Here is a 27,770-nt window from a genome sequence, read left to right as displayed (position 1 = left end):
CTTGTATGGTATTCAGTTCCTTCCTTTAAGATGCCTATTCTGTGTAGACTAAGAGACGCTCATCCTCTCGCAGTTACTGTATGGAAATTCTTTGTCTCCATCTCCTATCTCTGATTGCTCTCCTTCATGAGTTGCACATGAGTACAGAGTCGCAAGTTTGAGTATAGGAATGGCACAGGCAGGATTAAGTTGTAGCTTAAGGCCAGGATTTCATCTAACACCTAGAGAACAGTGAATAAAACCTGAAGGAAACCAAAATTGCAATAATGCCTCTTCAGAGAGTAAAGGACCACCTAACAATGCAGAAGAAAAGCCATTCAGTAAGAGTTAGTAGTTCTTGTTGAGGTGAGCTGTGAAAGACTTTTTAAAGAGTACTGAAAAGAGGAAACTCAGTAAGAAGACCCTCATCTTCCAGGATGTGAGGGAAGAAAATAGTGGAGAAAAGCTCAGCTGGTGTGAGCCACTGATTGTACATGTTCTCTGCGGTCAAAGTAAATTTGCTGTGAGTTCAGATGACAGCAGCCAAAGCTCAGAATCACAGGACTGTCCCTACAGGCCTGTCAGACAAGAGCTGTATAGACCTTGCATAGGCCCAGCCTTCACTCAGGCCCACAAAAGCACCATCATCATCATCCTCACAGCCCCCTGCTGCTTTCACCTGGAGCGGCTGTGTGAGCACTGACATCCCATGCTCTCCCTTGGATAAGCCCACCCTGAAACACAGCTGCTAACAGAGCTACCAGGAAGGCCAATGCCTGAAATAAACTGCCTCTGCAGCAGGAGGCTCTTTATGAACTGTTCTTTACTGCTGGCATAGCACCCGGCTCGTTTTCACCTTTTTTAAAGGTTAACTTCATTTCCCTCTATTAGTTAGTTTTAGCGAATGCCATTCGGTGCAGCAGTTGAAGAGCTCTGTCAGCAGATGGAAATGACAGTGGCATTTAGATCCAGTCAGGGTTGAAAGTTGAGGGAGTTGGAGGGGGAAGTGGAAGAAATAATCTTCAATAAAACATTTGCACGGGAACGTTATCAAGGGAATCTCACTTTCCCCAGATAAGAGATCTTTGGCTCTGTATGCTGAGGGGAACACTTCTCCTATGAGGGAAGTGTTTGGAAGGCTTCAGATTGGGCTGAGGGGCATCCTGTATCAGTGGGTAACTTCTTGCTGGGAGCTTTACTTCCAACTGGGCATGTGCTGATTACTGATTTCACTAAAGGAAATTGTGGATAGCAAACTGTGTTTTATTTTAGCTACGGTCCTTGGGTGTGCTGGGCACAGAGCGGAGGAACTGAGGGGATCCTGATGGCAGATGCAGCTCCTCATGGAGCGGAGGGCAGCACTAAGCTCTGCTCTGTGTAACAGCGACAGGGCCCAAGGGAACGGCATGGAGCTGTGCCAGGGGAGGGCTGGAGGTTAGGGAAAGGCTCTGCACCAGAGGGCAGTGGGCATGGAACATCCTGCCCAGTGCAGTGGGCATGACCCTGAGCTGCCAGAGTTCAAGGTTTGGGCAATGCTGTCAGACTTAGGAGTTTGGAGTTTGGATTGTCCTTTGTGGAGCCAGAAGTCAGACTTGTTGATTCTTCTGGGTCCTTTCCAGACAGAATAGAATCATCCATGCTCTGGGCTGCTGTTTTAAAAGGTGTGTGGTAAGTCTTGCAATAAAATCTTCCTCTCCGCTCAGAGGAAGGAAGAATTTTGTCTGTGCTGGCTATTTTGAAGAGTTTTTTTTGTTGTTGCAATGGAGTGGTAAAAGGAGATTAAGAAAAGAGGCAGAATCAGGAAAATATGTATAGGCAAATATAGAGAGATTCTCAGACCCTAGCACACAAAAGGTGTTACTGGCATCACTCAGGCTCTGCTGTCCTTCTGTCCTCGCCAGACCTCCCCTGACACAGCTGCAAAAACTCCATTCTGCATCAGGAAGATTTTGCCTGGGAGGTTTGATACCAGCAGCAGTGGGAGGAACATACTGAACAGCAGTTCAGCAAATTGAGGGTCTAATCCAAAGCCTGCAAGGTTCCATGCCACTCTTTTTCATTAACTTCAATAAGCTTAAGCTGTAACCTTGAATCCGCAATGTTTATTTCAAGCACTGGTGCAGCATCACTTGGAATATTATGCTGCACTGCATGCACACCTTGGGGTAATGGCCTAAATGAGTATGTGGATAAGTCAGGCTTGATCCTGCTAGGCACCATCCTGAAGCAGATCCATTCATTTCCTAGATCATTTCTTGAGTTGGCCAAAGCATTTCAAAGGAATGGTTATACAGACAAATGTAGTTTCGTGAAAAGCAAAGCATTCTCCTGGAACAGGTCCGTTTAAATGAGATTTTTGCCAGGGTACATTTTTTTTGAAATTAATGCATCAAGTTCTCATTTCAGGAGGCAAAATCTTGTCATTTTAACATAATCTTTTTGATTAATTTTGTTTCAAGTATGTATTGTATTAAATCACTGAGAGCATAAGAATTTCCATTTTGGGTTAGAGCAAAGGCTTTCTAGTGTAGCATCTTCTGCTCCATCAGTGCTCATTAGAAAGAGTAAGATAGGGATTTTGTAAAAAGTGACCCTTCTCTTAATATCTTCCAGCTTCATGCGGATGTAAGTTTAGTGACTAAGATAGATTTTGCATCTGGATCTTCAAGTTTAGTAGCAGTGAGTGGACACAGCCACCACCGATCTGCTTCATTCTTTTTGGAGTCAATTTATGACTTTTGCCTTCAACAACATCCCATGGCAGAAATACTTTCCTTTACTCATATAGTGTGTGAAAACGTACTTTCTTTTGTCTAGCTGAAAACCACAGCTACTTTATATATTTTATGTTTTGAGGTTATTAAGACAAAGACTTTTATTCCTCTGAGACAAAACCCTTTAAGATTTCACAAATGAAATATTTCCATTTCACAAGAACTTTGGCCTCTCTGATTCTAAGTGGAAGCACAGTTTTTGAGTCCTAAGTATTTCCCATGGAAAGAAAATCCCATTTTTCATCCAGTTTCAGTCATTTCATTATATCAGTGTAATTGAGGGTAACAGTAAAAAGTAAAAATAAAAAAAGAAACAAAACCCACTTTGGCACCCTAGGAAGAACTGAAGAGGATGAATGAAAGCTCAACAACAGCAGCTTCTTCATCCCAGTTGGGCTAGAAAATTCACAGGGACAAATTAAGGGGGATGAATCACCCCAACCTGATCACACTGTCATTGTCATGCCCTCATGCTGAAGTGTAAATCTCTGTAAGGAAGATGGTATTCATTATAGGGAAGGAGACCAATTCTTACCTTCATTTTTACCTACAAAATCCCTTGTCTGAAGCTTCCACCTAGCTAAAGCAGGACAGGCTTAAGAAAAGATACACTTTAAGTAGTCTGTCTTCTGGAGATAAAACGTCACTGTTAAGGCTTCCTTACAGATGGTGGGATGTCTGAAGGATTCAATGGGTAAATCTCATTTAAGTTCCGTTCTTGCAGCCTGTATGCACCTCACACCCCTTCTGCTCACGTCCACAAGCAAATCTGACAGGGCTTCATCTCTTGCTCAGTAAAGCAGGGCGAAATTATATTTCTATTTCTAACCTTCGTATTTTTTTACTTATAGTCACAGGCAGGACTGTCTCATTTCATGTTTACGGACACAGCCTGGCGCGCTCCACTCTGATTTTAGCTGTGGATTCCAGATACAAGCGTCAAACAAATAATATACAAAACTTCCTTGTGAAATATGGCTTCATAACTGAATTGAGCATTAGGCCCGGAGCTGTATGATGTAGGAGAAGTGTTACTGAGACCTATGAGACATGCTGCTTGGATTACTTTATTATTATTGTATTCTTTTGCCTCTCCTTCTTCATTTTCTTTGTTTGTAGATGAAGGGATAAGAGAGGAAGGAAGCAAGCAAGTTTATAAAAGCAAGAGAGAAAGAAGTTGAGGCATTCTGTGGAGATCTTTAATGACATTCTGTATAATTTGAAAGTGGAGAGGGAAGGGGGGAGAGAAAAAGGGAATTTGCAAAAAAACTGGCAAAAGAAAAGTGGAATGTGGAGAGAAGCGTGTGGATGAATTTTAATGCAATCAGAAAGCTGTAATAATGGTAATAAAGGAATATATTCAGACGTCAAGAGAGGGAGAAGGGAACAGGACCCGCGACGCCAGAATTTAAATTAGACATAGGCATATAATTCTCTTTTCTTCCCCCCCCCACCTTTCTTCAAATGAAGGAAATGGAATTTTTAAGCACAGTGAAAGAGGGATTAACAATTGGCAGGTTTTCAGCCCTTTGTCTTTTGGCGAATCCCATTTAATCACCGTTTTTAATATTAAGGAGGCTGTGGCCGTGCAGGGCTGTCTCAGGCTTGGGGGAAAAGGGATGATATACAGAGGAAAAGAGAGATAACACTTAGGTTCAGGCAATTGTGAGGAAGTGTTTCAATTACCTCCACTGAAGTCTTTTAAAAACTGAAGTTTAATTTGATCTGAAATGTCGTCACAGCTCCTGCAAGAGAAAATATGTCCTTCCCACCCAACCCCCCCCCCCGCCTTCCTGCCCATGTCTTTGCTGTTCCAACAACTCTCAATGCTCAAGGCTTGAGTGCTACCATGGATAATGTCATGGCCCTCTGGACTTCTGGAAGGGGTTTTAAAGGCCTGACAGGTCACCAGTGGGATGAGTTTAGGAACTGAAACTTATTTTCTTGACATACCAGCTTTGACACCACTGACCCTACAGAGTTTGTCATGAAGCTTCTAAGCTTAGGTCTGAATGAGTGTGAAAATCAAATGGCCCTTCAGGCTCAATCTCAGCCCAGTGTTGCCACAGAGTGAAAAGGGAATGTTACACATAGGAATTAAGATGTGTTAAATTCTTCAGAACCAAAGGCGGCAGGAGTTGTATTCAAATCTAAGCTGTTCCTGAAAGATGAGTGTAAAAGCATGATGTAATTCAGTGTTTGTTTGAGGTGTCACTTGATAGTACAACAGGCTTCTCCTTTACCTCATTCTTCTCCAAGAAATCCTTCAAGTTTTATGGTGCAGTAGAAATCCATAGATTTTCAGGAGCTGGGAGCCCAGACAATCATGGAAAATCCTGCAAAGCTTAGTTACAGCACAGCTGCATGCCTCCACACTTCCATGCCAGGTCTCCTTAGGTGCTTTTCTCCCATGAATATTCCAGTGCACCAGCTCATGGCCAGAGATGTTCCTGGGAAATGTCAGCTGTAAGCACAAGATGTCAATATCAAGGGAAATAGATCCAATTTTTTTTTCCTCATGATTGAAAGGCTGATTTGAATTCAGTTATTCTTCTGGTTTGGGGATGGAGAAGAGAAACTGGGTTCTTGGCTATACATTGAATTTAGAAAGATCAGGTTTTTAGTCTTGAGTCTTTTCCCGAAAAACACTGCCTCATGAATCATTCTCTGAAATATTCCAGCTGAGTGTTTCAGATGATGAATAAACTTGGAAGAATTATGATCTGCCAGACACAAATCAAGCAGAGTCTTTGTGCTTTGCACAACACCAGGTCTTAGACTTGCACTCACCATAAGATTTCCTAAGCAAGGGCTACTAATAAAGTGGGTCATTGTGAGTTGTTTTCCCAGCTCAATATCTAACACCATAAAACCTGTCATTTGAGATCTGCACAGGGAATAGCATCTCTTAGCAATGGACAGTTATGGTGGTGCTGTTCAGCAAGTCTGAACTGCTGATATCTGTCTTGGGGTTATAATATTCTCAGTTGAACAAGGAGATTCTGCTGTTAGAGTTGTTTAGAGTATGTCTTCATAGCAGGGTTTGCTTGGCCTGTTGCCCAGGTTTTGTCCATAACTTATTTTGTATCTACATGGAGGAAGCCTGACTGAGCTTTCATATGAGCTGTCTAGACAAGACTGTAGGTGTACTCTTGGATGAAACTTCTCTACAAGTAGACAGTGAGTACTGCACAGGAGTATAGGCCAACGAAGTCCAGACAATTATCAGCCTTCCAATATGAACTTTCTTCTCCATCTCCTTCAATTTATTTTTTTTTGTCCCAGATCGGCATTTTAGTCACTATTTATATCCCTCTCTGCTAAACAATTTCTGGATGTGGATTAGCAGCTAGTGGAGACCAAGAATCTCTTTCAACAGTGTCAAGTAGGTCTTCCTGCTTGGGGAATCCAATTGAGAGCCTTCAAAATAGAGAATCGGTCCCAACACGTTTAATTTGAAAACATAACCTTAGAATTTGGGCTCACTTGTTGGTGTGTATTTAGTTTCTTTCCAGTTACTTATGGGGCCAACAGCAGTCATCATCTGTGTTCTCTTGGACAGATGCACCCAGATCATCACTGTGACAGTGTGTTCAGGGATCTTGCCATTGCGGGGCTTAAAAATTTCTTCCCAGAAGACCAATTCAAGATCCGTGTTCATTGTCATTTTCAAAAGCAGGAATTTCCTTTCAGAACCAAGCCTATTTACCCCTTTCTCTTGCATGAACGTGCAATTGGGGAAATATTAAACCTCTTTACTCTGATAGACACAATCAGAGGGTTCAGCCATAAATCTGACCTCCAGTTTGTCCGATGCCATTCACTGTTATTGCTAGAACTGCTTGCTCATGTCAAGCAATTTTTTGGCTAGAAAAACTAGAACTTTCTGGCTCATGTCAAACACTGAAGAACTTTAGTGCCCAATGTAAACAGTAGTCTATTCTTTTTACAGATGGGGAAACTGAGGCTGCCCTTTCATTGGGTAGTTATATGTGCTGAATTCCCACTGATGCTGCTGTCCTTGCAAGAGTTGTATTATAAATGTTTCTTAACAGTAACTACACAGTTATCCATCTTGCTAGTACAAGGAATAACAAACCATACAATAGGAAAAGTGATTTTGCCTTCCATAATATCCATAGCAGAGTTTGAAACGAATCCCAGATTCCAGTCTGAAATGTACAGATGGGAACTTTGGCCAAGTTCTTACAGATTCTCGTGAGCCTACTCTTCCATAACTGAGACTGGAGTGATTTGCACTCAAAACAAGAACAAGGGGCTGTGACTGGAAACCACTCTGTGGCATGTTCAAAGTAAACAAAAGGAAGCAGTTCATAACACAATGCATGATTAAGCTGCAGAACATCTTGCTGCAGAATGCCATGGATGCTCATAGTTGTCTTGGGTTCAAATCCCAGTGAACAATTATATCTAAGAAAGACAGTTTGAGAGCTGTTGTATACAAAAACACAGCTTGAGGCTCCAGAAGTATCTAAACTGCAGAATGCTGGAGTCTGGGAGAATATTTTGAGGGATTATCAAAATTGTTTATCCTGTTCTTATCCTTTTTCCTAGGCATCTGTGATTGGCCATGGAAAGAGGCAGCACTTGAGTCAGACCTGCCATCTCTCATACAGCTGTTCTTTCACTCTATGTGCAGGATCCACATCCAAGTCAAGGCCCAGAATAGAGCCATGCAATTAAACAATAGAAAGTCTTCAAACTTCAGATGCAACAGTAGAGAGTAATGCACCTGAGGGATGAAGCTTCCTTCTTTGTGCAGGAGAATTATGTTCCCACACCTGGGCTTATATTCATTTGCGCTTGTCCCCATCACACAGCTGTTCACATTAGCTGTTATTCTCTCTAGCCCGGGTGTCTCAAAGCCTCTGTCTCCAGCAGTCAGAGACCAGCAGCTGTGCAATCATATCTGCTAACGAATGGGATATAAAGAATCTGTTAAGTAAAACCAAACCAGGGAGGGAGGAGGGGAAAAGATCAGCACAAAGAAATCACTCCTGCTAAGATGTGATTAGGGATGCCCCAAAACACCCAGCTGCGAGGAACAGGTGAACTCAGCAAACATTTTAAAGCCGGCAGCAGAATTAGCTCCTTGTGGGTGTTGTTGGATACGGGGAGGGGAGTGAAAAAGGGGGGAAATAGAAGCCCACGCAAGAGGAATGAGGATCTGGTTGCTATTGTTCAGAGTTAGGTAGCAGTAGGGTTTTGTTATTTCCAGAGTAGGTTGGGTTTTTGGTTGTTGTTTTTTATCCCTGTCCTAATTTTTGAAACACCTCCATTTTACAAGGTTCATGTATTTTCCAGCAAGGTACCACGGAGAAGATAATTAGCTAATTTACAATTAGCTACAACAGAATTCGTAATTGCTTCCCCTGTGGAAAGGGCTGTAATCATCATCACAGAGCTGTAGGACTGCTGCGAAAATGGCAGTAGGAGTGTGCAGCCCAGGCCCCAGGAAATGCCCTGCTTTTAGCCTATTGATCCACCTGATTAGCGTGGGTTGAGGGGAGCAACAAGACATTCTGACTGAGCGCTGGTTTGAGCCTGCAGTGTTAAGTTCAGAGCTGGACCTCAATCCAAACTTCCATAGATTCAGGGGCATGCAGCTCACCTCTCTGATCTGTAGCTCCTTCCTTAGCCTGAAGTTCCATAATTGTCTGAAATGGCTCCTGTCTGTACCTCCTAATTGGCGTTGGTATGTTTTTGCCTCTACTGCATGATCGTCTGTCCACATCTCCTTGATGGACATTCAGTGCCATTGACTCTCTCCTCTCTGACAAAGAACTGATCATGAAAGCAGTCAAGGAAGATTGCTTTGCCTTTTGCTTCCTCTCTGGAAGATATGACACTCAGTCCTACTCACCAGCGTTTTCTTATTACCCACACCTGCAGGGTAAATGTCTCTGGGTAGTTCACTTGTTCATTCATAGTGCCAAGGAGATAAGCCTAAAAGGGCCTTCCCAGTGCTTGGACTGAGGCTCCAAAACTGGTCCCTCACTGTGTGCACAAGCAACATTTGGTGAGGAGGGAAATGGCATTACAGACAAATAATTATTAGTTATATAAATAAAAGAATTGATTAGCATCTGCTTTCTGAAATGAAGCCATACAGCAACCTGATCCTGATGCTAGAAAGCCAAAAGCACTGACTAATATCAAAGAACCGCTCTGATGAATCCTGTGCTCCTTGCAGACACACACTCCCCTACAGAAGTAGGCAAATGCAGGTTTTGCTCTTGCATGGAGATACACACACGCAATCTGTCTGTGATGCCCGGCAATGAACTCATGATAAAATAGAGATGCTCATATGTTTTAGAATAAGAGGTTTGATGGTTAGAAGGGACCGTAGTGATCTTCTGGTTCGCCCTCCTGATTAGTCTGGGCCATGAAGGTGGTAGATCTGTCTCTTTATTTCCAAGGCCTGGGATGTAATGTTCTTGATGGTAAAGCTGGCTGATGCTTTTCTGATACAAGGATTCAACCTCTTTGTTTTGCATGAGGAATAGGAGAACACAAGTGTATTTATACGCTTTTATCTAAATGCACCCCCACGCACACACATACATTAGCAAGAGCTATCTGGATAAACACAAACCTGTGTCATGTCTCTCTGTGAATGACCCTAATTTTCCCACAGTCCCTTCACAATTGCTGTGATTCTTGTTCTTGTCCTTTTGCTCTGCAGAGGGTCAAACATCCTGCATCTCATTGTCCCTTCTGTCTCTTTAATTAGTGACTGTCCTCCCCCTTCTCCCTCTCACTCCCGTGTCCCCCCTTCCCATCTCCTCTTGGCACTTGGTTTGCAATTCTCTATTATTTCACCTTTCGCGCGTGCCGTCTCCTTCGCCCGGGCCTGTCTGACACCTCTGCCTTACGCTTATCATAAAAACATAACATTTAAATACAAATAGAACAGGGAATAATTTAACCCCTATTTGCACTGGGGAAGGTGTTGAGACTTTGTATAAATACAGCTGGGGAGATTTATAGACACATTATACTTCTCTGACAAGTTACATTTCTTCACCACTGTATCTTGCAGCCTGTTTTTCCCAACTCGAGCAAGCTTCAAAAGAAAGAGAGAAACCTCATTTTGTGGGAGCACTGGAAGTGTTATCAAGGGGTCACACCTGAAATTCCATGATTACTGAAGCCTTTCTCTATCCCTCTTCCTGTGAGGAACAGGGAATGCTGGCTCCATTGGTCAGTGTGCTTTACAGATAACAGAAGGGGGTCAACTTAAGATGAACTTAATTTCTGACATCATAGAAGTGTCTCAGGCCACTCATTGTTAGGGTCTTGAGGCAAATCAGCAAAAATTTTGGCCTTTCAGAGAACCATAGCACAAAGGAGTAACCATCCGTGTTTATTTCCATGGGTCAACCAGACATGATGGGTTCAGGTTATGGGGAAAGGCCAATAATGGGGTTAACAATAGTGAAATAAATAAAAATGTGGGGAGACGAGGCTCACATGGACATCCCACTGAACATTTGCACTGCAGGGCAGAGTGACTGCTCAGACTGCTTTCATCTGCCCCTCCTATGAGGCCAGTGAGATTTCTTCACTAACTTGAAAAATTTAGGGCCCTGATATTACATAGGTTTGGTATGTTCCTTGCTGAAAAAGGGAGAAGTCTGGGATTCATTGGTGTTATAAGAGTGGGCCTGCATCCTACAGAGCTTGGAGGCAGCTTGATTAGGTAACTGCTTCAGGCTTCTCTACAGCATAAACCTCTGTTTTCTGTAGTACGTAAACTGGTCTGAATATGGTCTGAGCACAGTCTGAGCAAGGACACTGGAAAAGTTTGGTGGGGAGCATCTGCAGTGTGCACATGCGCTCAGACAAGTCCTGCTGACTCCTGCCCATCCTCACCTCATTTCACACCAGCAGCCTCGTGACCCTACTCAGACACATTTACAAAGCAGAAGTAGTTGCCACAGTGCACAGCATGTTGGCTTTTTGTCTGGGCCTTGGCAGAGCAGCACATGGGGGCACTCGGGGTGTGAGAGGTTCACACAAGCCCATTAGGGGATAAATTCATTAGCCAAGATCAGGAATGTGCTGAATGGTCCCAGCTGCTGCCCCTTTCTCCCTCTCTTCCCACTTGAGATGTGCAAGGGACATTGTTAAAACGCACTGCTGAGCTGGGATCTGAAAGGTAAATGCAGCACTTTGTTAAAAGAGCATCACCACACACACAAAAAAAGAAAAAAAAAAAGAAAAGAGAAAAGAAAAAAAAAGAAGTTAAACTGACTCATTTTTTATGAGCCGAGTGTGTGATTGTGTAGATTTCTGACATGGCAGATGTGACAGATGATTCCCCTGACAAACCAAGGTACAGTTTTTCAGGAGGGAGGGAGGGTGATGATTTGGAGACTGCGTTGAGGGTGATGCTCAGATAGCGCTGAGCGCTGGCTGGCCTTGAGGGATCCCTTTAGGTCACCTCCTCTGGAGCAGCTGGACCAACAGTGCCTGGGGAAGGTAGTCTTCACCCTCAGCAAAGCCTTGTGGTGGTCTGATGGCCACTTGTGTGCAGCTCCCAAAAGCACCACATCTTCTGCCAGCTGGCTGTGGGGGCAGGCATCACTCCTCTCAGTGTCCAGCAGAGATATGGAGAATAGGGTTAAAATAAAACAAAATAAAACATAAAATTAAATGTTTCCTAATACACCTGGTTTAAGCTTTGCATAAACTAGGCCAGACAAGGCAGTTTCAGGCCAGTTGCACAGTAGAGAGTTCTGCTGACAGAGGAAGGATGTGATTTTTTTTAATGATACATTTATATTAGCAAAAAAGCCTGGTGAAAATACAGTTACACAGCTATAGGAGAGCTTTTGCTGATGCAGCTTATTTCAAAACAGGGGAAACTGTGTAAAGTACAGTATAGCAGACACTTCCTCTGAGATGGAAGTATTTACTAGACACAGACTTCTTAGGCAAAGCCTTTTGCCGTATAGTTCCCAGTTTTCTCCCGAAACTTTCCTCCCTCCCTCAAGTGTCTCCCATTTCCAGGACAGCTGTTTTCACTTTGCAGGTGGGCTTTCCCCAGTCATCTGGACAATCTTTGGAGCCAGGCTTTTTCCTGGGCATTGTCCTTACCCAGTCTACAGGCAGCCCCAGAGCACATATTCAGCTTTAGTTATTGCCTTTCTAAGGTGTTATAACCTCTCTTTTGCACATCAGTTTAATCATGTAGCAAAGTAGTTTCTACTGGGACCTGCAAGGTATTAAATGAAAACAGTAGTTAGGTCAAGTAGGGGAGATGTATCTAAAGCAAAATTCATGCCTGTCTCTCCACCACTTGGTTACTTGACTGAGAAATGTCGTTGGTCCATCACAGGCCCAGGGAAGCCAAAGTGGTCGTTCAGGCCCACAAGGACCGTGACTTATAGGGACCTTTGAACTTTTTAGTTCATTCTTTGACATTACTGGATTGAAATTACTCAAATCGTTTCCAAAAATTCTGAGGAAAAAAATATCTGACAAGTATGTTTTTGGGGAAAAAAAACTTGTGATTTTACAAGTTCCCCGGATGCAATTCCTGTGGTTCACAATCCATTCATTGAGCCTAATCACCAATACCATTTTCCCTCCTGGATGTATCCATCCAGAAAATGAACCTTTTGGTTGTCCAAAGCATATTCTTTTGAGGTGAGTATAGACTACACAGCACTGATAAGCATCATTAAGGCCTCAACTTCATGCTGCCAGCAGACACTGAGCTCCCTGTAGCTAATCAAATCCAACATAAGTAGTATTTCTTGTTTTTAACGTGTCTGTTGAAAGGGTAGCCCTATTTTTTATCTTCCATCAGTAACACACACATATCTTCCTTAACCTATTTTTCCTATTACTTCTGTAGCCTTACTGAAAGCAACGTATCTCCTCATTTTCTGGGGTAGCACACTTTTGGTTCACATGGATAACTCCACTGCAGGACTGAAAACTCCTAATATCCTCAGTAGATATCAAGTGCATGAAAAATTATCCTCGCCCAAGGCTGTAGAGTAATTTGCCAATTTGCAGGTGCATCTTGGAGAGGGGAATTTTGATCAAACACTGGTTGAAGCAGAACAGATTGCCTACACCAATGATTTCTTGGTGAACAAAAGTGACATAAATCACTCAATTACTCAGCCAGCAAAGAGTTGTTGCAAACCAATGTTTTGTTCAGCCTTAGGTTAATATATGCATTTAAAAATAAATAAACAAATAAACCAATGCATTTATTTATTTATTTATTTATTTACATAAATTTATTCAAATTGGTTACATCTGCTCTGTAAAGTGTTCTGGGAAAAAAAAAAAAACAACAACCTTGAATCACTCATTTACATACCATTTAATGAATGATAAATGAGATGCTCATGAATCAGTTGCAAAGGGCCTGTTTACATACATGGCATAAAATACCTACATTTCTTTTTTTGTTGTTCCTTACGTGGTGTAATGGTAGTGATCTCTGAATACAAACCTGACTCAGATGCATCACCCAGTGATCTCTGAGATCTTTCTACCAACTCAGTACTCAGTGGTCTGGTTTGTTTCCACAGGCACTTTCTCAATGTGTTATGTTGTGGACTGCAGCTCTCCATTCTTGATATAAGTCCAAGTATAAATAGTCTTCATTCAAGATACAATATCTGCCAGTAGACCACATCCTGCTTTGACATGAAATAGCACCTTTCTTAAGCTACCTCAGATATTAGCATTCATATAAGTTAACTTCATGTTTCAAGAAAAAATATATGTTTCAAAAACTTTGGGCTTATTTTAAGTGAACTTAAAAAATAATCCAAACTTGAAGGTATATGCCTTTGAGTGGATATGGATGACAAATCTCGATTTACAGACCGTGGCTTTTGATATATCCTTATTTAAAACAGCTTATGTTAAACTTTTTTTTTTTTCCTGCAATGTATTTAGTATTGTGAAGGCTACTAACTTATGCTATTTTTCAATTGGACTTTATTTCTGTATGCTATCTTTATCCACGTTTCTCTTGGATGGCAATGTCTGAGCAATGTTGTCATTTCACTTACTGCAAAAAATTGATCAGAAAAAGCTAATTTGGAAGGCTTTGGTGCCTAGGTTTCAAGAAGCAGTTAAAACATTTTAGATGTTTCTGGGTTTGGGAGATTTTTTTTTTTTCATTGAAATTGTCAAATTATTTTCAAGTACTCACTGAGAGTCAGATGTTATTAAGGTGTTTCGAGCCAAGCACCTGAAATGACTTACAGCTTCTGAAATATGTCACCTCAATGAATTCACTGTTTCTTTTGCATTTGATACTGAGCTATCTTGGCTTTCAAATCCCTTCTGAAATATGGTAAGCATCTCTTTATTTTGTTCCAGAAGACAGAAAACTCTTTGTGGGCATGCTTAATAAGCAGCAGTCAGAAGATGATGTGCGCAGGCTATTTGAGGCATTTGGCAACATTGAGGAGTGCACAATCCTTCGGGGACCCGATGGAAACAGCAAAGGTAAGATGATGGCTCGTGGCACACTGTGTTCTTAGCTTCAAGATAGACTAGGTCTTAGTGTATATATAATACTCTGGCACAACAAAGTTACTAGATGGCTGCAAGGACAACGTATATTAGAAAGGGTCATATTTGCCAAGGGAGGCCATTTTTTTCTATTTTCTGTCTGCTTATGTGTGAGAATAAAGAGCCAATTGCATGTAAGGATATCCCCCTCCACAACAAGCTGTCTTTCCATGTGTGCACTGTTGCCCATTTCTGTTTTCTCAGAGGGCAGAGCCTTCCCTCTGAAAACAGTATATTTAGAAATGCTTAAGACAGGCTCTTCCCATCAGCCCCAGGAAGGCTGGGAGTTTCTTTCCCCATTGAACAGGCTCATTCTTTTTTCCACCATTGTCTTTGCTTATTCCTCGTGCACCATTCCGAGGTCTTCCTCTTCTTTAGTTGGTCTTTGCAGAGATATACATCAACCAGCAATCAAAATTGCAAGGGTACAGGATGTGATGTAAACAACACAGTCAAAAGGCAGTTACTGTTTGAAATACATCAATGCTTAATTGCAAAGCATACCTTTTTTTGCCACCTTTTAGAATCTCCTGTTCCTGGGCAGTACAAGGAATCTTTTCTAGAGTCCAGGTGGAAGGATGAGACTTTTCTGTTGAATCTGAGGGTCATTTTTTTCCTCTGACATTTTCTAGACAAAGTTACTTCAATTTGAATAGGAAGCCCTCTTCTCTTGACAGTATAATGTGTCCATTAAATATTGATCTGCTTATAATACATCATAAACCGTGCTGGAACATGCAGCACCAGGGAAGAGACCACTCTTGCTGATGCAGTTCATATCTCACTAGATATTTTGACATGTGACAAAATCAACCAGCATATTTTTGCAATGGAAAGGCAAGAAATCCAAATCACAGTGATACACTAGAGAAAGATATTGCTATTCTGTAAAGTCACTGGTGGCCCAAAATGATTTCACTCTGGCATTATAGGGCAATATTTTGATGTAAGTCAGCAAAGCCCAATCTTCCTTATATAAGTGGCTTAAAATAAACTGTGGACACCTTTCTTAAATTTTATCGCTACTTTAACTTCATGAGACCCAAAGGCTTGGTTCACCAAGAGGAGCTCCAACCATTGCTCAGTGGCAGATATTTCAGCACTCCTGTCACTGAAGAAATCAGCGAATTGAGTTAAAGCCAAAAAAAAAATAACAAAAAAAATCCACCTCTACCTGGATTTGTACGGAACAAAATCTAATGACAAAGGAGTTAAACAGAGTAATAATAAAGGAAATAATGTGTGAGCTCTGTAAGAAAAAGGTTTCAAAGGAAATCCAAACTACAGACTTGTATTCATTCTTGTTCTTTCTTTCTCTTTTTTTCTTAAACAATTTCATTATAAGTCCAAATCTGAGTGGCAGCTCCATATTGCTAACCAGTTTAATTATTAGTGCTAGCAGGCTGCAGTCTCAGGCTTGATTTCACTGAACTGTTCAGGATCAATACTGAGCCTTGACAGAGGCTCCAGCTTCCATTTGCTGGTGCTGTTTACTGAGAATGTGAAGCTCCTAATTTACACACACGCACAGATACATACACACAAAGAGCATTCAATCCTGTAGAAAACTTAAGGGTAGTGCCCTTATTTTAGGAGACAGTCAGGCAAGCCACAACTCCCACAAAGTTATTCCCAGTCTGTAATGTCTTCCATCTGCTAGAAACCAATGTGGCACATATCACTTGTGAGATATTTATTTTGGGCAAGGCCCATAAAGTGTAAATTCCACCCAAACTGAGTTTAGGCAGATCAACTAAGCACCAGATAGCAATCAGATCGCTCTGGTCCTAGCAAACCCATTATATGAATCTTCACCATATATCCCTGCGGTGAAATTCCTACCCCTCCAAATACCTCGATGCAATCATTACTTTGAATTTCAACTTCCCAGAGAATACCATCACAGCTCAGTCACAGCCAGAAAGCCCTTTCAGCCTTGCCTGAATCCATGGGTGGATGTCTGGAGCCATGAGGGCCTCTGGACATCTGCATCAGTCACCCAGGGCCAGACAGACACAGTTGCTGCTGAAGCATGCAAGGTGTCAGAAAAACGGGGATTAGGGCATTTTTCTGCTGAAGGAAGTGCAGAATGTCTGTGCTGGGAGAGGTGGGAAAGGAATGAGCTTCCCTACATCAATCTGAGTAAAGCTCAACAGTGCTCAACAGCATAGAGGATCACAGGATTCCACAGGTGTGAAAGCCACAGTGAGATTAGATCCAGATTAACAATCCAGCAGGACCCATAGTGTCTGCGTTGCTGCTTTCTGGATACTCTCCTTATTGTTTTCTCATATAATTTATTTTTATTTTCTAATTCAGCAGTAGTCTATTTTAGTATCTCAGAAAGCAAAGACTTCCCATTACACCAGAAGTCCTGCAAGTGGAGTCTTACACCTTCTCCAATGATACCTTAGGCTCTGACTCTGCAGTCTTGTTGACAAGATAGTCAGAGCAGCCCTTCCAGCTCTATAATCTTGAAATAAGGAAAGAAAAAGAAAGAGAAAAACAAAAACAAAACAAAACAAAACAAAACAAAACAAAAAAAAAAAACCCAAAAACACACACACTCACCAAAAAAAACCCACAAAGCCCAACACCCGTGCACATGTATCTCCCTGCTCAGCCTGGTTGTATATCTCTTTGCATGTCAAAATCCCTTCTAACTCCAGAACTGCTCCTGTCACAAGGACACCATTGTTTTGAGGAGTGCTGTGACTCATATTCTCAGCTCATGAGATCCTGGGCACGATCCTGGTGACAAAGGGCAGAGAGATAATTGTGTACACATTTCATGTTGTGTACAAAAGCCATCCGATTGAGCACACAAAGGGAACAAAATGTTTCTTTGACATTATACATATGTGAAAACTGAGTTTTCATTTGTCCTTCTGTCTCAAAACCCAAGTAGGAAGCAGTAGGAAAAAGCAATGGAGGACTCTCATTAGCATATAAGGCATTAAACAAAACAAAGGCCTCCTGCTCCCCTCATTCCCACCTTTATCCAGCTCCACTCATCCATCAGGTTCCTCAGCACAGAGGTGAATTTCACCTGAAGAGAGTGAAGTGAAGAATTTCACCTGAAGCCCTCAACATGACAGCAACACTGTAGCCAAAAATTCTCCTCTAAATGCAGTGGGTAACTGATTTTGGAATGCCTTTGTATATTTGCTAATAAGCATCTTATTTTTAGAGGCATAAAGTACAAAAGAATCTGTGCAAATAATTAAACATCCTAATTCTGGATTATCTCTGATTAATGAAGAGGGAGGCACAGAATCTCAGGAGCCTGGGAATGCTGGGCTGCGATTATGTCATAATTGATCTCCATTGTTTCTAGCTGAAGTTTATCTATCTCATTTTCCTGTGATTGTCTCCTCTCAGCTCCTTGTAAATTAGATCCTACTATTAGCAACAATCATTATGCTTCTCCTGAAATACAGTCTGAGCACAGGGGTATGAGGGAATGCAAAGTGAAGGCATCCTAACCAGTAGCTGATAGCTACTGTATGTGTAGCATACGTATGTGTTCTTTTTAGAAGGGGACTATCATTGCTTTCTTTGATTCCACTTCTGCCAGCTCATAGTGATGATTATAGACACCTTCGGGGCTCATTCTTCTACTTTTGTAAGTGAGGTATTGTAGTGCTGCAGTTCCCACCATGCACTGCATGGATCCGTGATGGTTTGTTGACCTTCTAAAGATTCTACAAAGGAAATGAAGGACAGCTGTCCTGTTGTCAGGGCTGGCATCCCTCATGAGTGTTCGGCACTCCTTCAGGGAAACAACTAGGGCTTTGCAAATTGATTAAAAGCTCAAGAGTCTTTAATAGTAATGAAAGGGGATGGAAGCCAGAACTTCTCAGATCTCTTCCAATCTGTTCCAAAATCCTCCTTAGCATATGGAAATTACTATTCCTCCCTCTGAGTCAATTTGCTTGTAGCTAAGAGTGTTAGCAATACTTTCCCCCACTCTTGTGATGCATGTGACCCTTTGAAGTGTTGATCATTTCTGCACTCTGGCATATATTCATAAAGGCACCTTTCTGCCCTGGAATCTTTTGTAAGAGTTCAGACAGTGTGAGATTCTTCACATGGCAGTGTAGGCTAGAGGAGCACTGCCCACATTTCTCTGATGTGTACAGGAAAGCCGTGGTAAAGTAGCTTATGATATAATATTCACTGTATAATTCAGGTTTCAGTGGTATAAAGATGGCAGTCATCACATGCATATCCCATTTTCATTTGTTTATCAGAAGATATGTCATGCTTTGTCAGACCAAAGCTGCTCAGAGCCAGGACAAGATCTGAGCAGCCTCTGTAGTGGACTTCTACCAAGCAGTGATATAAGACAGATACCTTGTGTATTTGAAACAAGCTGAATGCCTTCCCTACAGCTGTCCTGTGGTGGCACGTAACAGGAATGGGAAGCTTTCTGCTTTTGTTCATTTCCTTACTCTTTTCCAGAACACTGGAGAGAGGAGTGTTCCGGAGTATGTTTAATACAAATAAAAGGAAAGTCATTTTCACACAGTAAATTATAAAACTGTGCAGTGCTAACATGGGAAGCTATAAAGGTCAAAAGATAAGTCGTTTCAGAAGGTTCTCTCTAAGTTTGTGTCCACCCAAATTATACGCAAGCAGCATGGGACTATCTAGCTTTGCCTCAAGAAGTCCTTGAACTGCCTATGGCTGGACTTTGGAAAGGAATAACCAGTTTGCTTGTTATGCTTTCTGCACTACCTTCCCTATCACCAGTTCTGAGGACAAGATAAAATATTTAAATGTTCTGTCATTGGTAGCCACGGAACCTTTCTTATGTTCTTCTTTTTCTTTTTCTAGGGTGTGCATTTGTGAAATATTCTTCGCATGCAGAGGCCCAAGCAGCTATCAATGCCTTGCATGGCAGCCAGACAATGCCGGTGAGTAGCTCTGTAACATGAAAAGCAAGAGTTGATCCCGTGGCCTGATATGGTAGGAGGAATGACTTATGTATGATCTGCTACTCACACTATAGGAAGATGGCATGTGGAGCTTTGGGTGTGTTTAACTCATTAAAGGAAATGCCAGGATGATGCTGTCATTTCATGAAAGCACAGAACCCCAAGGAGTGATATGTTCTGTCACCAGCAGTTTTGATGCACTGGAAAAAAAGACGTGGTTCAGAGGTGCCAAATATGCACCACAATTGAATCAAAATCACCATGAGCCACTTACCTAAGTTGCAGAGAGATGAATAAAGCACAAATTTGTACCTAAGGGCTTCTTCATTTTCCTTCCACAAAGAGTCCCTGCCTCTATGTGAAGGAAGAAAAACTTTTTGCCAGAATTGAGCAGAAAACAGCATGTTCACGTAATGGCAGTAGATGCCAGAGACACAACACAGAGAAGTACACTTCTATGCTACTGCATAAGAGTCTACCTCAGCATAAATGTGGTCTTCCCTACATCCAGCATTTGAAAGACAGTCTGTCAAACTACTGATGCTCCCAGGAAATGTTTGAGGGATCACTCTGCTTGGGCTAATGTTTTGTAAAATGAGGTTTCCAAACTGATAGCTCAGGAAGTGGAAATTAAAATGCAAATGTATTTTCTGTGCAGAATGATTCTTGTAAACCGCGATGCAGACCTGAAGGAATGTAAGTCATTCCATTATCAGTACAGAAAGACAATCTAATCCAGTATGTTTGGGTTTATTTTAATGGCTTATTATTTTTGTTACTAATTATTTGTGGTGTAAATTATGGAGGTCTAAGAAGCACGCTGACAACTTGTAAAGGATACAGGGATTCTCATTCTTAAATATTTAATATAGCAAAGTCTTTGTTTTAGTGAGGACCTCTAATCTCAATTCATGAGTTTATCCTAATAATATTAAAATAGACCTGGCAGATGGGCAGCTTGTCTCTAAGTCTGTGTAGAGATGGAAATGGAAAGTTCTTCACATGGAAAGAGATTTCTGATAAGAAGAAGCAAATCATTAAATCTTATTTTTTAGAACCCACGCTTAGATAAATCGGATTAGAGAATGGTACACATTTGCTAATGAAGGTATTAGAAGATGGGGTATCCACTTTTTGAATTCTTAATAATCAAGACTTGGAGACTTTCTAGAATATAACAACATGGGGGGCTTAATGCTGAAAACTGCATTGTGAAATATGATCATCTTTCCTGGAATAGGTCAATGAAGTATTCTAATGTCTTAAAAACTATCATCCAAAGAGATAGTGTCTGTAGATGACATCAGTAATGGCAATTCCAGAGTCTTTAGTCTTTATCACTAGACGGTATAATAAAATGTCAGTTCCAGTCCCCTTAGAAATTTGGGTGATATTGATGAGAGCAAAACAGAGAAGAAAGCAGAAAAAAATCCAAGGAGAGTTGAAGATTTTATCTAGATCTACTATATCCAAAATATTCTTATCCTTCCTATTGTCAGCACTGTTCAGATAAGAAGAAATACCCATCTCAACCACCTTGGAACAAATTTTTGTTCCATGCTGCTGAAGTCAACTGAGGATGTGCAAAAAAAAAATAGTGCAGAATATGGCCTTTTCATCAGTTTTTCATGGGACCATTATTCTTGTTGACTTATTTAATCAAATACTTGCTTTAGAATAACCTAACACGTGGTTCTTGAATAATCAGATCTAGGTCTCTAAAAAGCACTGCACTTTAACTCTCACTAAACACATTCCACACTCATAAATTTGAATGACTTGACAAGTTTCCATGAATCAGCTGAACCTCAGCAGTACTCCATGCACATGCTATTAGTTCACAGAAAATGCAAGGAGAAAATTATGTTTTGACCTCTTTGTTTTGAGCTAAATTATGAGACACTTCCTCACATTTCCCATGAGCTATTAGCAGGTACACAGACAGCTACCATGGCTCAACAAACTAGTGAGGACCTGTCAAGTGACTTGACACTTCATCAAGACATTGAGCACACAGCGCTATTCACAGAGGGCCTCAGAACAATTTGGACACTTGGAAAGATATGGGCCAAATTCTGCAAGTGATCACCGCTCTCATTCTCATTTTCAGGGTGCTTCGGGGTTTGCATGCAGCTTCATTCAGGGCTTGGATGTTCACAGAGAAATGCAGCCACCTCGTGGTGAGATGGCGATGTAGGCCTCGTCCTTGGAAAGGAGGGGCGCGTTGCTGCCATCTTCCTCCAGCTCCCCCTCCCATCTCTCTCGCCATTAGGACTGGCCTCATTTGTCTGACTGTGATGCCAACTCAAAGTTGTTCCTGTGGTTCAGCCAATTTAAACGTCTCCTGCCTTGTCCTCGTGTACTACCAACGGGGCATCCATCATCATTCTTGTCAGGTCTCGAGCCGTTCATTCCTGCGGCAGACTCCTGTTTCTCCACAGCTGTCAGGATTATTGCTCTACTGTGACTTCCTGTTCACACAACATATGTTCCCTAATAGTTTCAAAAGGCAACTTTCTTTTATGAAAGTTTTTTTTCTTTTTTTTCCTTTTTATTAACCTTTCCTTGGACAGGTGCCTGACTGTCATCCGTCACAAGCCCACTTCTCCATGCAAGGTTCTGTTTTCTCCTAAGGGCCTAACAAGCAGGTATACAACTTCCAAATTTGAGCACAAAGCAATTGCTTTGAGAAATAACTTTCCTAAAATCCCTTACTTCTGAGCAGGCCCAAAGTTCCCTCTGTATCTACCTGCCAAGAGTGCTTTATTTTTGGGTCTTTTTAAATTATATTGTCTATCAACTCATCAGCTTTAGAATAGTGTTAGACTTGTCCTTCATGTCCTCCCTAGTGAGAGATCATCATTTTCATGTACTTCTGCATGTATTTTTAACTATAATTTGCCCTTTACCTTCAGCTATGGTTACTCTGTCCTTTCGCACATCTCTTCCTCACCCATAAGGGGCATAAACAGGTCTCTTTCCTTGATTCTCTTCACTTCTTCATCCAGCTCTTGTCCTCAGCAGCCTTGTTCACCAACATGAATTCAGCGACCATTTCTGAAGTGACAGTTTGCAGATCTAACTTCTCTACTAAAGAACTGACTCCTGACCAAACTGAAACCTTGGCCTGTCTTTCCAGCCTCTCCTAATGGATGGATGCCTAGCTGTCAAATCAAGCTCACAATGTATAAAACAGAGCTCTTAAACTTTTCCTCCCAAACTCCGCCTCCTCTCTCCTTCACCTCCATTTTCAATCACTATGGACAACATTATCATCCTGCCTGTCAGTCATGCACCTACCTAGGCATCATCTTCAGCTCAGTTTTCTCTTTCTCTCCTTGTCTTCATATCCAGGCAACAGCCAAACGTTGAAGAGTCATTCTGCACAAAACATCGAAGATGTGGCCTTGTTCCTCCACCCATGCAGAATAAACCCTTCTCCATCCGCTATCACTAATACCAAAATTTCAAAATTTCAGTAGTGTTTATGCTAGTATGCAGGGATACATATCATACTACTTTTGCATATCTTTGATGATTTCATACCATGGTACCTCAGAAATTCTTGTTTCTGGAAGGGTAAAGCAGTACTGCTAGCTAAATTTTTTTTTTTTTTTTTTTTTTTTTTTTTTTTGTGTGTGTGTGTGTGTGTGTGTTAAGACAAATATGGCAAGTAGGAATTAAGATTGTGTTTCACTTGATTTAGCTTTAACAGTCTAAAAAATTTTAATCTACTGCAAACGTCTTCCTAAAAAAGGAGACACATTTCTAGAGCTTCATGCTTTCTTGCCCTTACCTATTTGTGCTAGAATGGGATAAATTTTCTTTTCAGCATGCCCTTCCCTTTCATTAATTAGAATAGAAATCCCTTTAAATAATTAAAACGAATATCTCCATAGTGGTATTAGATTGAATACCTCAGGTGGGACTTGTCTCACCTAAGTTTAGACATCTAAAAGTTTAGGAAGTATGAGCTTGTCATCTAAGTGCTTGTCATCTAAGTTTCTATTACAATCAATAGAAATAGATACCTCTGGAAGTATTATATTTTAGAGAAATAGATTTTGAAACCTGTTGAACCAAAACACACATAGAAGTGTGCTTTTCAGTTAATTCCAGGTGTCAGATTCCCATGTTCTCTCAGATCCAGTGGTTAGTAACCCGAAGTGCATTGGAGAATGGAAAAGGACCCTCACTGCTTTAAAACAAAAGCAAAAACACTTGCTTCATGCAAATATTTGGAAGGCTGCAGTTGCCTTTTCTCTCTGTGATGCACCCTTGCCGTCTGAAGTCCTTCTGGTCCACTGCCACTTCCACAGTAATCTTGCCAGAGCTAAAAGCTTTGGTAACTCCATCCCAGATTAGACATCTACAAGTCAATACAAGTCAGACACTGATGCTGTTCACGTCCTTCATGTCTAATGCAAAGGGAACTGAACCCTATTCTAGGTGTTCTCTGACCAGTTAAAGGGAGATCTGACAGTGCCCTTTCAGTGTCTAAAGGGGGGCTGTTATGAAGAAGGAGACAGACTCTTTAGCAGGACAAGGGGAAATGGTTTCAAACTGTAAGAGGGGGGATTTAGACTGTATATTAGGCAGAAGTTTGTTACAGTAAGAGCAGTTAGGCATATGAACACATTGCTTGGAGAGGTGGTGGATGCCCCATCCCTGGAGTCATTTGGAGTCCGGCTGGACTGGACTCTGAGCACCTGATCAAGCTGTAGGTGTCCTTGTTCACTGCAAGGGAGTTTGACTAGATGACCTTCAAGGGTCCATTCCAACTCAAACGAGTCTATGATTCGATGATTCTAGAACAGTATGAGACTCAGAAACCAGGCATCCCCTCCTCTGATTCCTCTGATACCTAATTCTTCAGGTGCCTTCTGAACTTGCCTAATGTTCCAACTCTCAGTACTATATTCATTCTGTATCTCTCTTATTAATGAATTTTGAGACTGTTAAGGTCTCCAAAACACTGTGAGGTGGTTTCCACCATTACACAAGCTAGATCCTGTTTTGTTTTGCTATAGAAGCCTCTGCATCAGCTTCATGAAACCACAGCATTTCTTCTGTATCCGGGCAATACCACCCCAAGTCTATCTACGCCTGGCTGAAAATCTTCCATGAAATTATGTTTTGGATGGAATCTTTGGTTATGTGAAAAGAAAGAAAAATGTGAGACTTGGATACAAGCACTGAACAGATGTCTGCCTCACAGAGAAAGATTCAAATTAGTTGAAATTTTAAAAACAAAACAAAAAAAAAGTATTGTCACCCAAAACTTTGCTAACTTGGGGACATCCATTTCTCTATTTTCTGTGCAGCTCAAAAATCAACAGAAATAAGAAAAACAACTTCAAATCTCTTGTCAGAAACCATCTGTATATAATCATGCAATTCTGGCTAAGTTTTGTTAGGCTACAGACTAATTGGATCTCTAATTATTGTATTTATTATTATTTTTTTAATTAATCAACAAAATACAAATGACACTACACCATCAACAAGGTTGACTCATCCCATGCCTATCACAGTCCTCAGAAGTCCAGCCATGGCTCCAAAACTTCCAATAAGCACAATTAATAGTCAGATTAAGAGGTGCTCTAATTGTCTTACAGTGTACAGTCTATGCTCTCATACTATAACAGATTAGGATTGCTAATTTTTGTTTTTAACCTATTTATTTCACCGAGTGAGAGTGGTTTAAATATAAGATAATCAAGAATTGCCCCAAAAAACAAGTACAATTGTCCTCATGTGTAGTGGCCCTCTTTCAGACTCATGGCAAATGGGATATTTTCCTGAATATCCCAGCCAAAGAAACCAACCCTAGCTCATATTGACAACTGCTATTGTTATTGCTGAGCATTCCTAGAGTGCAGTTAAGGTTTTGCAGAGTACTGTGAAGTTAACTCCAGACACAGCCCCATTATGGAAACTGGTTGAGCAGCTGTTTTCACCCCGTCAACACAGCAAAGGAATATTTAGGTTGGAAGATCAAGCCGTAAGAGTCTGCAGAAAGAGCAGGTGAAGGAAAGAAGGAAAATAGGCCTTCATGGGCATGATGAAGTTGTAGCCCAGGTGCCTTGCTTGCAGAGTGGCAGAGAAGCAGCTTTTATTATGCATGCATGCTGGCACTAAAGCGCTGAGTCGGCAGAATCTCCCTGGGAGGAGCAGCGTGGCGGCTCCGGTGAGTGGGGGGCCACAATGCTGTAGATCAGCTGAGGTATTTTTAACAATTATTTTGATATAAACAGCTCTGAACTTGAGGAGCTCCATGTAAATGGGAAGCAGTGGGGCTTGTAATTAGATTTGTGTACACTTTCATAAATTGCTGGGAAACATCAAAGCTGTGATAGAAGGCGGTGGTGCACTTTATTTCCTTCTTCTGTTCTTCTGTTAATTGAATGGTTGATGTGTGGATAGGAAGTGTTGGCTTCGCGGAGTACTATTTACAGACCCGCTGACAGCTGCACTGTGAAAATTAACAGGAACAGAGCAGCCTCTGTCACAGCTCTTCCCATGAGGGACTTGCTTCAAATTGGATCATTTCTTTCATAGGAGAAACTTTCCTTGTCTCTCCTCCCTTCTTCGCAAACACATGAACATTCAGCTGGACAATCCACTTCTCCCTCTAGGCTCGCGGCAGCCTTTAGTACTCGGAAGGAGGATTTGTCTTTCCCACCGTCTGGGAGACTCCACTTAAACCTTGTAGCACATTTCACCTCCAACAGGACACACCTTCAGGAAGTCAATAAAATTAGTCACTTAAGGGAATCTAGGAGCTGAGTGGGCACAACCACAACGTCGTGTTTGCATCTCACACATCAATAGAAGTAAGCTCTTCACCCTCATGAAAACTTTAGTTGATTTCTATTTCATAGCAACTCCATGGTAATTCATCGCAACTGCTGCTGACGGAAATGTAGTTATCATTGGCCTTGCAAAGAATTCCACTGTGTTAGGCACCATAAAAACCTGTTATGGAATTCTCTCCACACTTAGTAGCTTACCAACTAAGGCTGGGGTTGGCATGTCAAAGTGTTGGTTAAAACATAAAACTTTGGGATCATCTCTAATCTTATCATATGCTCCTCTCTTACAGTTAATGGATAGAGATTGATCCTTCAGGGGGACGTCTGTTTCTCTTATATAAATGATGATTTAGAATAGACACCAAAAATGGCTGCAGTTAGGTCATTTGTAAGATCCCCTGACAGCTGCGACACAAAAGAGAAGCAAAAGAAGCAACAAGAGGAAATACAGTGAGAATGAACAAGTCTTGCACACAGTTGACCTTTATTTTTAGCCAGTTTGTAGCAAAAATCACAGCAATTCTTGTTCCTAATTCTAGTAGAGAAGTAATAACTGGTGGATGTAGATTTTAAAATTTACTTAAACCTGAAAAACAAACAGTTGAGAAGACCAAACTTGAAGGTATCAGTTCACCACCTCACTTCCCAGTGGTGTCTTCAAAGTATCTAGGTAGCAAGGACAGAACTGTAGACAGGTGCATAATAGAAATAGATAACTCTCGGAGAAAGTTGATGACTCCAGCATGTAAAGTGCTGCATACATTTTTTTGCTGAATCTGCATTAAAGTTACTTACCTAGGGCCATAATGTCTGAGTGGTCTATAACCAGCATAAGTCCATCTCCTTCTTAATAGAGAAAGCTGAAGTTTGATTTTACACTGATAATGATGGATGAACTGATGGAAGAGAGTGGGGATACCAATTCATACTATTTGGTTTTTGTTTGTTTTTGGTTTTTTTTCTTCTGTTGATCTTCTGCTCTGTAAAAGAAAATGCACTCCAAGCAACACTTTTCTGTAACCCTCAGACTGGCTTCCTTAACTTAGGGCTAGACACAACACACCCATTCCTATTATTAAAAATTAATAATGCATTAGGAGTCAGTTCATAACTCAGCATCAGCAGGCCTAGCCCTCCTTCCAGTAATGAATTGTTTTTACTAATAGGCTACCTAAATACTGTTTATAAAGTCACGTGTTGTCTGTTGGGATGAAACAACACACCAAATACCTGGATGTTAAATTGCAGTCATTCCTACCAAAATCCAATGATTTCTGGTATCTCAGGCTGCTCTTCCTCAGAGCAGCAGGTTCTGGTCACAGAGAGACTAAGGTTCATGGACTATCCTACCCCACTGCTGCCACCAAGATAGCTGATTTCATATCCTTTGGGCCAGCAGTGTCCCAGTTAACATAATTTCCCTTAATAATTTCTATATAAAATAAAATCATAGGACTGCATTCCCTCCTCCCCCCTTATTCCATAAATGAGCTAATAAATCACAGGTTTCTGGGTCCCAGAATAGAAATCCAGGCAGTCCTGCTGCTTGACAGGGGGTATGAATCATACTGGCACTGAAGACAGCCTTTTGGGGCTGGAACACTCATCAGAGCTGCTTTTCTTCTCCAGTCACATTGCCGTAGCCACACAGGCATCTGGCAGGACAGTGAAGAGACCTGTGGGAC

General features: G+C 41.4%; 1 protein-coding gene across 20 annotated transcripts in view; it reads left to right on the top strand.

Annotated features, from left to right (window-relative positions):
* Positions 1 to 27,770, top strand: part of CELF4 (CUGBP Elav-like family member 4) — a gene marked incomplete at both ends in the record, with an annotated part of 677,504 nt that overhangs the window by 580,772 nt on the left and 68,962 nt on the right. For 7 of the 20 annotated variants that reach the window (XM_079548776.1, XM_079548766.1, XM_079548777.1 and 4 more), the window contains 2 exons: positions 14,139 to 14,264; positions 19,170 to 19,249. In XM_079548776.1, the coding sequence (XP_079404902.1) occupies positions 14,139 to 14,264; positions 19,170 to 19,249 (206 nt within the window). Of the gene's footprint in view, positions 1 to 14,114; positions 14,265 to 19,169; positions 19,250 to 27,770 lie in introns of all 20 variants that reach the window. The other 13 variants (XM_079548774.1, XM_079548765.1, XM_079548772.1 and 10 more) reach the window with 2 other exon arrangements.

The sequence above is a fragment of the Tetrao urogallus genome, assembly GCF_951394365.1.
Source record: "Tetrao urogallus genome assembly, chromosome: Z".
Classification (NCBI taxonomy): domain Eukaryota; kingdom Metazoa; phylum Chordata; class Aves; order Galliformes; family Phasianidae; genus Tetrao; species Tetrao urogallus.
This window is presented reverse-complemented; position numbering and strand designations above follow the sequence as displayed.